Genomic DNA, 13,169 nt, shown 5'->3' with positions numbered 1-13,169 from the left:
TCCTGTATAAGAAACCCCGGGCTTTGTCTTTGACTTGGCAAAAACCATTCACTGGTTGTTCTGGCACTTCTTAAGTGGAGTCTTTGTAGTAGGTTGAAAAAGTCTTGAGTATCAGTTTCTGTCAACTTCTATGGCTTTAGAATTGTCAAGCAAAAATGCATAAAATTAACCAGGGAATTGTCTATGCCCCATTAAAATTTCTCTTCCTCTTCACAAACAGCTGCTGAAATACAAAGAATACTACATCAGCTTGGAACACCACAAGACACGCCTGAGTTGAGGCAACAGCTGTGAGTACTTCACATGAAAATGTTTAATTTCATTGCATTGTAAACAGTCTCCTGGTAGGTGATGAGGTGGGTTTTTGTTAGGCAGAGTACTTGATCTCACCAAGAAAGGCAAGTATAGAGAAATACTTGAAACTTAAATTTTGAGATGCGCTTTTTAAAATTAATCTTGGATAGTCTGTAAACTAAAGTCAGCTGGTTTGTCCATGTATGTTGCCTGCAGTATCAATACATCTATAAAACCTATGCTGTATGTCAGCAAAGGGAAAGTGGCAGGACCAGAAGCACTATCACTGTTTAAAAAACAAACACCCGCACCCATCCACTCCAGTCAACTTTTCAAATCTGTATGTATCAGTTTCACAAGGTAATGAATATATTGGGGGAGGTTTGTGAGATATGATACTGGGGGAGAGAGGGGAATGTCTTTTTGGTGATGAAAGCTACAATAAGGGATGACATTATAGAATAAACATGTACCAGAAATACTAAAATAGCAGAAATGAAATAAGGCTCCAAGGCAGATGCTGTGCTGTAGTTCAGTCACCTGAAGGTGCACTTTCATTAATATGCCACTAAGCAGAGACAGTCGGCTCTCCTCTGCTTCTCTGCGTGGTCTAATGAACTGGTATGATTTTTTCCATTAAACTGCTTTACCACATTAATCTCAGCATCATAAATGTACGTAAGCAATGTGTTGTGCTAACCCTGAGAAAGCTGGCAGTCTTCAGTGTGGTTAATGCCCCACTGTGGCCATTGAATAGTAGGAGGAGGTGCGTGTTGGACCAAAGGTATCACATTCATCTTGTGCGAACAGCCAAATTGCTTTATAATAGCCTGAGTTCAGGGCCCATAACATTAGCCAGGTACAATCCACAGTGGATATGCTACTGGAGTCTGTGAATAGGTGAAGATCAACATATACAGTTTCTGCAATAACCAGACAGGATCTGGGCATAAATTCACAATTAAACAGGATAGCAACTGTTGTGAAGGTCATGTTCCAGTCGCTTTATGGAGGTAATATATATGGTAAGTTTCCCTGAGTTTTCATCTATCCCTTTTTCACTTGTCTGAACACTTGGCCTTTCCTTTCATGTTGGTATGTATCTGAAGAGTTATTTTAAATATTGATGTTGATTGTTTGCTAATAGCTTTCCAGATAAAACCTTTTTTATATACACTGGGGAGGAGGATGCAACAGCAGGTAAAGCATTTGAGGTGCTCCAGGAAAAAAATATGAAGATTGGTAAAGGAGTGTGTGATAATATCAGAAGCAAAGAGATTAAAAAAAAACCCCAAAATAGAAATGCTGTTGAAGACAAGGCTTTTTTATTTTAAGCACTGTTAAAGCTATTAGTAAATCATGAAGTTTTCAGTTAAGTTTGCAACTATTGTATCATGGGAGCATATAGATCCCTTTGGAGAAGCTTTCCAGTAACTATCAGGAATTGACCTTTCATGGGCTGTGGTATTGGAATTATATTCAAGCCACAGTATGTTCTTCCACACAGAAAAAACTTGGTCTTTTCTACAGTTATTCTGAACTCAGAAAGAACCAGGTGTGCCCAACTATTGATAGACTCAAAAGGACTATGAAAAGCATGTTTGGATATTCATAATAACTAGAAACCTATTGCTGGACATTAGGAAAACAGGAGAAACCTCAAAAAAATAAAGGTAAGTAACGATGCTGTCACACTAAGGAACACACCTTCTTCAGCATCTGTCCCGCCTGGAATCCATGATGTCACGCCTTTACAGTGAAGAACAGAATAAAGATGGCTTCGTGCACTTGAGGAGCATTTAGTACTGCTGCTTTTCTGAGAATCAGTGAAATTCAAAGGAACCCACTGGTCTCTAATGAAACTCTGCATTTGTTTTTAGGCAACAGAAGCAGCAATACACCAACCAGCTTGCCAAAGAAACTGACAAATACATTAAAGAGTTTGGATCTTTGCCTGCAACAAGCGAACAGGTATAAAACCAAAGAGCATGGCTGGTTTGACTATCATGTTGGCTCACATAGAGTATTTGAGTGACTTCAGTTCTGCATGCTTATATTTGTGCTCCTCACCAGGCTTTCAAAGCACTGTTTAGTTAGTCAACACATTTGCACAACAGGGACACTTAGAACATAAGAATAGTTTGTTGCAGTCCAGACTTGTTCCAAAGTTGGTGTTATGTTTTAGGAATGAGGTAGCTTGACTGAAAGGGTAGGAATCAAGGCAGTGCGCTGTGCCTGTGATTTCAGGTAGCTGGGCATTTTGTAATCCGTTGCAGTGATGCTAAGTCTGACTCCGCAGGTACTCTGACTGCTTCCAGGGTCAAGGAATTGTGTGCCAAAACCACTTGCAGGGCAGGTGGCCCAATAATTTGATTATGCGTAGTAGGTCTGTTCTACATCACTCAGATAAGCATACGTGCTATGTCTTGTCCACAGGCTTTTTCCTTTCTTAAGAGGAGCGGACAGGAGCTGTACAAGTTGGTTTACTAACAGTCTTTAAACTGCTTCTTTCCCAGGTTGGTGTAAAATCTCATTAGGAGGTAACATGTGAAGTAGCTGTTGTCATTAACACACTCCTGTCTGCCATCCTATAGTTTCCTATCCTGGTGAAATCCATTGCTTAAATAAGGGAAGAGCAACTGGATCCCAGAAAACATGGATTCAGGTTATTGTCACTCAAACAACTTGCCTCGTCTGTGGCTGGTTACCAAGGAGCCTTTAGGAAAATGAATTGTCTTGAAACACTGAATTCAAATGGCAGGCCATGATCTGTGTGTGCTCATCCTGTCAAGTTGTAAACTTCTAATGGAAGTGTTAAAACTTGGTCTTGGTATATAACCTCTAGTTCAGGCAAAGTATGTTTGGGTGGGGTTTTTTATGGTTTTTCTGTTTCTTTATCTTGGAGCTGAAAAGTTGGCGGTGAGATGTTTTGCTGTTTAATTTTACTCCTTTTATCATGAGCATCTTCATCAAAGCTACCTCTCAATTAAATGCATAAATAACAGATTGATAAATGGCAAATTATAACCTCTCAGAAATTTGGAAGGAAGGGTTGATGTAATGTGTACAGTTAGGGAAATATGGTGGAGGCTCTCCCGAGTGCCCAGTAAAAAGCACTTAAGAGGGGACATGAACCCACTTCTGGATGCAGCTCAATATGTATTTCCAGCATTTATGTAAAATACATGTGAAGTGTCCTGTTCTTTCTTTTCTGCACCCTTCCCCCCCATTCAGTCACCTTTGCATATTTTAGCATTCACAGTATCAAAATATTTCATAATTAAACAGGATGTTTTATAATCAAAAGATAATAAGGAAGGTAGATGCTTTCTTGTCCCTGCCCATTTCTCATTCCCAGCTGTTGAATGAAAATAAATACGTTGGTTTCCTCTTTCAATACCATAAATTGTGCAGAGTTACATGATCCCAGAGGGAAGGAAGGTTTGTTCATGCAGTTGCAAATGGCTTTGTAGACAGCCTTCCTGTACACCTATTTAGAAAAAAAAGACTATATGCCTTAGCATCGAGCAGCCTGGAAATGGCAAAGCCTTGAAAAGCCTGAGCTCATTTGACTTGGTAAAACTTTTTCTCCTGTAGCGTCAAAGAAAAATACAGAAAGACCGTCTTGTGGGGGAGTTCACCACAGCACTAACAAATTTCCAAAGACTCCAAAGGCAAGCTGCTGAGAAAGAAAAAGACTTTGTAGCCAGAGTAAGAGCCAGCTCAAGGGTATCTGTAAGTATCAGAAAATGTGCCATTATACTCTGTTTACAATGGTGTTGGTGGTGGTCAATGTCAAACTTGCCTCCACAATGCTACTTTCAAAAGCTCAAGTCTGACTTCAAATACTGCAGAACGTGTGCTATATGATTTTATAGTAAAGGCTGAATTAAGTTTTGGTAACTCCCCCCTGAGAACTGTTACTTTTTCCTTGCCTTTGTCACGCAGAGACATGAACTGCCCCTGGATTCATGCCATAATCTTGCAAAAGCTGTTCTTGGTAGATTTTTAAATGCTTTTGCTGGACCTTTAGATATAAACAGATTTTTCCTACAGGGAAGAATCACTTGCCAGATTTCCATGCAATATTAAAATGGAGAATTTGAGATTGCTGAGGAGCTTGAGATATTGAGCTTTTCCTTGTTAGCATATCAATTTTGCCTTTTCACTCTGTGCCAAATACACATTGCTGTACTTGTAAATTTTAGCAGGCAGTTACTGAGCTGAATGTTTTTGCTTGTATTTCTGCTTTATGCATACATAAAGCAAAATGAGGATGAGAACATGTTAAATCACGTTTCAGTTTGAAGTTGACTTACTATAAACCTTGTAATATTGACTCATTATAGAAATGCTGACGGTGCTCCTTTCAGGGCCATAATGTTTTATTTCTATTTTTGAACACTGATCATGTAGGGTGGTGCTCCTGAAGATAGCTACAAAGAAGGAACACTTGTCTCTTGGGACAGGTAGGCTGAATTTATTACAAAGTCTTAACCTAGCTCAGAATAATAAATGGCCTGCAGGGAAGCCTTGCTGCCAATTGTTTTTGTTTTTTTTAAATTTTATTTTCTGATCAGTTGACTTTTTCTGGAGGGAGTTGGGATAGGTTGTTCAGTTAGGCTTTCTTCCATAGGACAAGTGTAGAGAAGAGGCTTTGATGGAATACATGGGAAGGAAAAGGAGCAGTTCACATCATCTCCCTCTTTTCTTCCCATGCTTCAGCATTAGTTATCTCCTTAAGCTGCCCTAAGTCTGTATGTGGGCTTTTTGAGACCCAGACTTAGGTAAGCAGAGTCCAACCTGTGAACAGAGTAAAACTGCTAAGTTGTGGTAAGGGTCCAATGTTTACTGGGATCTCCCATTTCTTACTCTCCAAGAACTGCTTCTCAGTCTCAGATTCTGTTTTGTTGGCTAGCTTGCTTTTGCCTCAGATGGATATAAACTCTGCAGTTTATAATTCAGAAGAAACTTTGCCCTTGTGTTCATACTTGGAATTTCCAATGAGCTAGCTCAGTGCTATGTGCAACGTTGCTACAGCAGCAGCTTCCTATACCAAAGGTGTGACTGTTAGACCTTCCCTGTTAGCTAGACAGGCAAGGGTAAAAATGTGCATTTTTGTTAACTGATAATGTAAAGTATGTGTTATGTATTAACTGTTGTTTTATTCTTCTGAGTTAATTCTCATCATGCCTGTTCCATTCTGGGTGGGGTTTTTTTTGTTTGATAGTCAACCGCAAGCACAAGTGCAAGATGAAGAAATTACAGAAGATGACCTCCGTCTTATTGAGGAGAGGGAATCTTCCATTAGGCAGCTTGAGGTAAATACAAGTGGTTTTACAGCAAAATATGCTTTTAATGCTTCCAAAGAAAAAACATTTAGTGGCATGATCATTAATTGCAGACATTAATCTTGAGGAGTCAGGGTTTGTTTGTGGGTGTGGTTTTTTTCCTTCAAAACTACAAATAATTGCCTTTAGATGTGAAATGTGCATTAGAAATCTACTGTATGAAAGCCATGTTTTGATACTGTATTTAACTTCAGTGTTTCAGTTATGGAATAAGAGAGTGCTCGTGTGATTGCAAGAAAAAATACATACAATTTTTTTACAACACAGTGGTCATATTATATAACCTTTTTTTACCAGTGACTATAAATGAAGCAAAATTATACCTTTCCTCCCACGTGTTCCCAATGTATGGTTCAGCATCTTCATTTCTTAAGCAGCTTTTTTGAACACTTCTGGAAATACAGTGATACTCTGTTTCATTCAAACTTTTGCAATTAAGGGCTTGTCAGAAAGTTAAATAATTTAAAAACAAGATGTAAACTACACAAAAAATTGTCACATGTGATGAAATGCTGACATCAAGAGACTTCTGTGAAGACAAAATGAATTTTTGCAGCCAGTCTGGAATCCACATCTCTATGATCAACAAGAAAGATGCTGGAACTGGAGTTTGTCAGGGAGTCTTGTTGATGCATGTGGCAAAGTCCATTCTATGTGTACATTTTTCAATAATCTCTCCCCTACCACCCATAACTTACAGTGAATTGAACTAAACATGAATCAGTCATCAGTTAAGAAGAGATCACGTGCACAGTGGTAACATGGCATCTATCACTTCATCATAGTCAGATGGTAATAGGATAATATAATATAGGTGCAATAGCCTGGCCATATTATAGTGGTAATTTCTGTAAACTGTGGTGCTTATGAAATTCGTGTGTGTTTAATTTAGGTGTACTAAAACTAATGCAAAATACTTTCTGCACGTGCTTTTACTAATTTGGCTTAACCAGAGAGCTTTTAAGCAAAGTTGGCATGAGCCTTTCCCTTCAGTTAAACTAATACAAGCATGTATGTAGACATGCCCTCAGTAACGAGAGGTCCTGTTTGTGATGTGATGTGACGTGTACTTTGCGCACATACTCATCTTCAGTTAGTTTGATTATGATAAACTTGGTTTTGTAGTACCAAAAAAGCCTTCCAAATAAACATATTAAGGTTTTTTTATCCTGTAAAGAGTCACGGATGTGTACTCAGGAGGAGAAGGAGCAGTACTTGTATCTAAATGTACAGAGATGCTAGAATACATTATGTCAATTAATGCAATGTTATTTCCTTGCAGGCAGATATTATGGACATCAATGAAATTTTTAAAGATCTAGGAATGATGATTCATGAACAAGGTGATGTGATAGGTAAGTCCAATTCAAATATTCTCTGAAAATCCTTTATACTGTTTCTCTGGAGAGCAGCGATGTAGAACTTCCTTTTGCTGGAAGAATTCCACTAAAGAGAATATCCATGCTAAAGCAAATCAGATATAACCTAATAATGGGTACACTGGCTGAGGTGACTGGGAAGTCATTAAGAAAGTGTGTTTAAAATGTAGTTTAAAACATTATGTAGTTTTTCATGTGTACAAAATGTCTTTAAAAGTAGGGTTTTTTAACTCTTTGAACATAAAATTGGAGTTCATGTGGGGAGTTTTACTGTATTGACTAATGATATAGGTGTGCAGATTCAGCAAAGGTTCCTGCTTTGCCCTCCATGCAGACAGGTTTATTCTTTTAACTAAATGTGATTGGAAAATACATTTTCTGAGTCTGCTGCTAAGCCATGCTGTTGTCTGTGTCCAGCATACATTTTCAGGGCTTGTTCTATAACCTTAGCCCATAATCTGTTCATAGTTTTCCAGGAAAAAAAAAAAAAAAATCTGTGTCAGTATGGTAGAATACCAAACTAGTGTTGTGCCTCTTGGGGTGTTTTGTGTGCCTGTTTCCTCTGCTTTCATAGGCCTTGGGACTTTTTTTAATCTGAGCAGAGGGTAGCCAGTAGCAAGTTGGAGGACAAGTAAAAGTTAAGAGAAAAAGAAAAAAAAAAAAAGTAGAAGTACTGAAAGTTTCATCTAGAACAAGGGAGCTGTTACTGACATGAATTCAGCTACTCATTGCCTGGGTGGTTCTGAAATGAACTCGGGTATAAGTATAGGATGGGTCAAACTTCCATAATGCAAGGTATAAAACTTTGGGTATTGATGAAGACACCAGCAGTTGAGGGGGCAGCTATTACATATGGTCTCAAGTGTATTTCAGCATTCCAAACCACTGGCTGGGTTATGACTAACAACAATTTGATATCTTTCCTTTTAAAATAAAGACAGCATAGAAGCCAATGTCGAAAATGCAGACGTACACGTGCAGCAAGCAAACCAGCAGCTGTCAAGAGCAGCAAACTACCAGGTAACATCAATGCTGACTCCCAGTTGCATGTAACTGTCCTTTCTCAGTACTCCTGACTTCCATTTTCTTATGCAGTTCAGATTTTTCTTATCAATTTCCTCAAGGCTTGGAGACTTACTTAAGGGTTTATGTTAGACTATGTTGGTATTTCTAGGTCACTATAAAACAAAAGTCAGTGTCCTCTGAAAGCTTTGTGTTTCCTGTAAAATTAGCCAGGCTGTTTCAGAGCATCTGGAGTTATACCTTTATTTGAAAAAAAACCCAACCAAACAAAAAACCCAAACAAACCAACCACTCTTTTTACAGCTCAAGAAGTAAAAAGTTCCTGTATATGGAGAGCAAGCCTCTAAAGATCACTGGAAGAGCAGGAAAGATAGGCAGGGAAGTCTTCTGAAGATGCTGCCAGTTAGTACCAATTTTTGCTGTCTAAAATATTCTCAAAGCTGTATATATCCAGCTTCTGTTAATTGCTACCCTGATGCTAAAAACGTATTTCAAAGTCAAAAATTTTTGAAAAGCCTTTTAAATACCTTGAAATGCCACTTCTGTGTAACATTTTGGGAACTTATTAGAAGTAATCTTATTAGTAATAAACTTTCCCTCTTAAGTCAGAGTTAGTCTGTGGACTTTTTTTTTTTTTTTTTTTTTTTAAATCCTTTTGTGTGTGTTACTAGTAGCCAGGGCAGTAAATCAGTGACGAAACGTCTGAAGGATTGCCTGCTAATTTCAGAAGTGGGAGAGGGAAAGGGGTGGATGCATGCTTGAACTGTATTTGATGGCACTAATTGGCACGTTAAAAATGGTTGATGCCTCCTATTTTGATACTGACAGAGTTCAGGAAAAAAAAAATAGTAGCAGCCAAAATTTTCTGTGGAAGGTGTTAGTTTTCTGGTTGAAATTTAAAATTTAAAACTTTGTGATTTATCTTGAGGAGGAAAGGATGAATATCTTCTGATCTCAAAGGAAGGTCATTGAGACTTCTGACAAGCTTCTGTTCAGTTGGGTCTTGCAGCAGACACCAAACACTCTGCAGAGTTGGCCCATGTTTGAAAGGATTGTGTAGTTTGCTTCAGATTTGAACTTTCCTTTGCTTGAAAACTCATCCTTATTCCAAGACACTGAAAAATCATTTCCCCTTTCAGCAGACTTATCTTAATTTAAGCAAATATCATATCTGTATGGTCTGGCCCCCTCAAGAAAGTGTTAGAGGCCCAGGCATGCTGGCGGGGACGAGGCTGCGCATGGTTGGTACCCTTACAACTCCTGTTTGTAGTTGGACAAGGTATGCACCACTCATCTGCCACGTGGGATGCATTCACACAGCAGAGCTGTTTGCACAAAGGCAGGCTCCTCTCCATTCTTTCCCCCTTTACCACTGTTGCTTCAGCACTTGTAGAAATGACGATGAAGTGTATGAGGGAATAAGATCGCCATGGTTTTAGTCCACTGATTTGCTTAAGTAGTGTTACAGGGGAAATGTTTGACTTCAATGCAGTGTTGGCAAGAGGTGGTCTCCAGGATGAGAAAGGAAGAGACTGGGAGTGTAAGGAGAGAACCGACCACAGATTTAAAAACAGGAAGGTACTCTAGCAAACATATTGAGTTCTAGCAAGTGAATCAGATGAAGAAATCTTAGCCTGATGATGGGAGAAGTGGCAGCAAGATAGTAAAACTTGAAGAAGGGAATAGTTAAGAAACTTGGTAGTCTGCATGGTAGTGGGCAGAGAACTGGCAGCTCCAATGAAGAACCGACACAGATGTAGTTCTTCAAAGGGAAAAAAACCCCGAAACCACCCAGGCAGAACAACCTCTGCAAAACAGAGCAAAGCCTGGCTTTGCTTCTGGAGCTGTGGCCTAGAATCCCAAGATTTGAATGTTATTATCCCTTGGCAATCAGCAAAAGCCTGTGAAACCCACTGGTCATTTCCTTTCCTGCTGTGAAGGAAACCTTCAGATTCCATATCCTTCAGATAAAGGATGACAGACTGCTGCTAGTCTTGGGTGCTCTGATATATCAAGTTACAGACCTGTATGGGAGATGTGAAAGTTCTGGACAAGTTCATAACTTTATTGTAGTGATATCTATATAACTGGGTCTCTAGTCAGGTGTCTCTTTTTTTTTTTTTCTTTTCTCTTTTTTCTATTAAGAGCAAGTTGTACATAAGAAACTTGACAAAAACAACTTTAAAATAACTCTGTGAATAGATGCAAAGTCAATCTTCCAGGAGTTTAAAATTGCAGTCCGTTGTCCTTTTCTCTATATACATTAATAGTCGTTAAATATTTTTTTTCTAGCAGACCATTTCTACCTCATTTACTGTGCAGATTGGTTGCTCATTTTCCTCTATATGTGGTCACCTGCTCTCTCATGTTTTCTTCCCCCCTGTGTTCTAATTACATCCATTCATTATGTTACTGCATTCTCTTTCATTAGTTTATTATGTATGCCAGAAAATAGCACTGAAATCATTCTGTTGAATAATATAGCCATAAAAGTAAGTTGTGGATAACTTAGCTCTTTTTTTTTTTTCTTTAACAACTTTATATGACTTGTTGTTAGTAAGGACACGATTTAGATTGCACAAGCAGTAGGACCATAAAAGCAGTTGAGTAGTCTTCTGATGTGGTGGTGCAGTTTTCAATCAACTTGTTTTTTTCTCTGTTGGCAGCAAAGGTCCCGAAAGAAGATATGCATCCTCATTATTATACTTGCTGTTGGAGTATTGCTTCTTGGAATCATCATATGGTTATCTACCTAAAAAGTCTCTGGAGAAAGCACTGTAATTGGTATTTAAATTATGAAAGGAAATTCCTAGTCATGGTTTGCTCATTGTGAAGCTGAGTAAAATAATGGTTCTGTACTTCATCACACTTACTTTTTTTATAAGACTTCTTGTTTTAACCTGAGAAGTAATATTCTCAGTACTACTGTCAATATAACTGCCTGCCCTCTTGGATGTGGGTGCTGTCTTACCAGAAAAAAAACAGTCAATGTCATAAACTGTTACATTAACTTAAACGTAAAAACCTCTTAAGGTTTAGGGGTTAATCAAAATCCTGATAATTTTTTTGATGGGGCGGGTAATTATTTTTTGGGATATTGCTAAATGTTGCTGCCAAAACAAACTCCTGAATTGTTGCTTGAGGCAATGAATTCACATCTCAGAATTTATTTTTAAGTTAGAAATGTCTTTCTGTCTCTTTCCCTTCCATCCCACTCACCTGCCCATTTGATATGGGTGGTTCAAAAATAAAATGTAGGTTGCTGAAGTTGGTGTGATCTCCCTTTTGTAACTGAAGCCTTTGAATTAAGCCTTCAGTTTGCCTGAAATCTTTCAGATGCATTATATATCTCTGTATCTGGCATTGAGTATGGTTATGCCTGGAAGCCTCCTGCAAAGGCAGGTAGGGTGGATGATGTAATTATGTGGATTTTTTGTTTCAGTTCTTGCATTAAGAAATACCGTGGTTTATGTGCACGTCTGGTATCTTTGCATCTGAAGTGTGCATCAATGAGCTTGGCTAGATGAAAATAAGCTCTAGTCTGTGAATTCTTAGATTTACTGGGAAGAACAGAAATTCCCAACTTCCTAACTGCACTTGAATGTCACTGTTATGAAACTGCTGTGATTTGGTTTCCATGAACAGATCCGAAGTTGTATTTGAGGTCTTTCATACAGCTGAAGAAAAGAAGATTACAAGTTCAATTCCAAGTTCAACAGTGATATATGAAATTAAGTTGAAATCAGTTGAACTGATTCAAACTAAGACGTTTGATGCTTATAGCCTTTAAAATGACCTTTTTCCTTTTGTGCCATTTTGTACTAATATATTAAAAATGCGACAACACTTTTTTTGCCAATTAATCTATTTGCCTTTTTAATTGATCTTGGTGAACTAATCTGAAAAGTGTACAAATGAAAAAGTCACTTAATCTGTATTTTATAAAGTTCTGGTACACTAGACTGATAGAGAATGCACTGTTTACACGGTGAGCTATGAAATATTATTTGGGAACAATCTAATTGTAAGCAAAAATGGACTTCAGAATTGTAACCATGCAACCCAAATAAAGGTCTTTTAAAGAGTACATTTTTCTAGTAGGTCCTTTTTTTTCAGAATCCGTCTTTACAAGCACAGCTGTTGTCTTTTGCCTTTTTATAAATGATTGAAACTGCTCTGAACAATTCCAGAGAATTTCAGCTCTGCTGGCCAATCAGCCCTGTGCTGCACTTCACATGGTTAATGAAAATGCTCCTGGACGTTGCACTCCCACCTGCGTGAGCCCAGTCTCTGGAGGAAAGGCTGCTTTGCCCTGTGTGGCTGCTAACAGCGGGTGCCGAGGGTGGATTGTCACTAGTTCTCCTTCGGCATAGCATGAAGCATTTTGAGGGATGGTGAGGAAGGAGGCTTGTGCTGCTGTATTTGGATTCCAAAAGCAATGGAGGAAAAATAAGTCCTGTGAAACTGCATGATTATGTTCTATGTAACGTGGAAAACATCTCTGAGATTGAAAGAGGAATTTAAGTTGCAGTATGAACTCTTCTGTGTTGAGATCCCAGCCACTATGTTCCTGTGGCTGCCTTTGTGCTGAGAGTGAGGCTGGGACTCCATTCACCCTTAATTGTTAAATAACCATCAGATATGCTTTGGGCCACTACCAGCCATGGTGAGGCTGTCACTAGTGATGCTAAAGCCTTTTTTTGTTTCCAGACTACACTAGTCTAAACTAAAAGAGCAGTCAGCTTTTTGGCTGAGTAGCTTCCTCACCAGTGAACTGTCTAAAACAGACTTTGGAAGTTTCCTGACCCTAATGTTTAACAAACTCTTTACGCTATTGCAAACAGGTGCAGAGGAATGGCCTGATCCTACTTGCCCAGGAGATGCTTTTCTCTGTTGCAATACCTCATACCTGCTTCTGTCAGTGACTGACTGACTGACTGATTCCACTGACATGCCTGGGGAAGGAAAAGCAGCACTTCAGCAGCAGATCTTCAGCTCTGGCTCCTGGCAGATCAGAAATTCTATCTATGCTTGATACTTGTCACGTTTTGTCTGCATTGCAATTTGTCTGTTTGGTTGGTTTTCTACTAGGAGGGTTCTCTACTAAAAGGCTTACCAAGCT

General features: G+C 38.7%; 1 protein-coding gene across 3 annotated transcripts in view; it reads left to right on the top strand.

The window, feature by feature from the left end:
• STX7 (syntaxin 7) overlaps positions 1–12,136 on the top strand; it is a 34,759-nt gene extending 22,623 nt beyond the window's left edge. For 2 of the 3 annotated variants that reach the window (XM_075035726.1, XM_075035728.1), the window contains 8 exons: positions 221–290; positions 2,175–2,265; positions 3,892–4,029; positions 4,711–4,763; positions 5,525–5,615; positions 6,928–7,000; positions 7,962–8,044; positions 10,714–12,136. In XM_075035726.1, the coding sequence (XP_074891827.1) occupies positions 221–290; positions 2,175–2,265; positions 3,892–4,029; positions 4,711–4,763; positions 5,525–5,615; positions 6,928–7,000; positions 7,962–8,044; positions 10,714–10,803 (689 nt within the window). In that variant the 3' untranslated portion in view covers positions 10,804–12,136. The other variant, XM_075035729.1, reaches the window with a different exon arrangement.
• Positions 12,137–13,169: the final 1,033 nt, after the last annotated feature.

The sequence above is a fragment of the Buteo buteo genome, chromosome 9, assembly GCF_964188355.1.
Source record: "Buteo buteo chromosome 9, bButBut1.hap1.1, whole genome shotgun sequence".
Classification (NCBI taxonomy): domain Eukaryota; kingdom Metazoa; phylum Chordata; class Aves; order Accipitriformes; family Accipitridae; genus Buteo; species Buteo buteo.
Note: the sequence above shows the minus strand (reverse complement) of the source record. Positions and strands in the feature narration are given on the sequence as shown.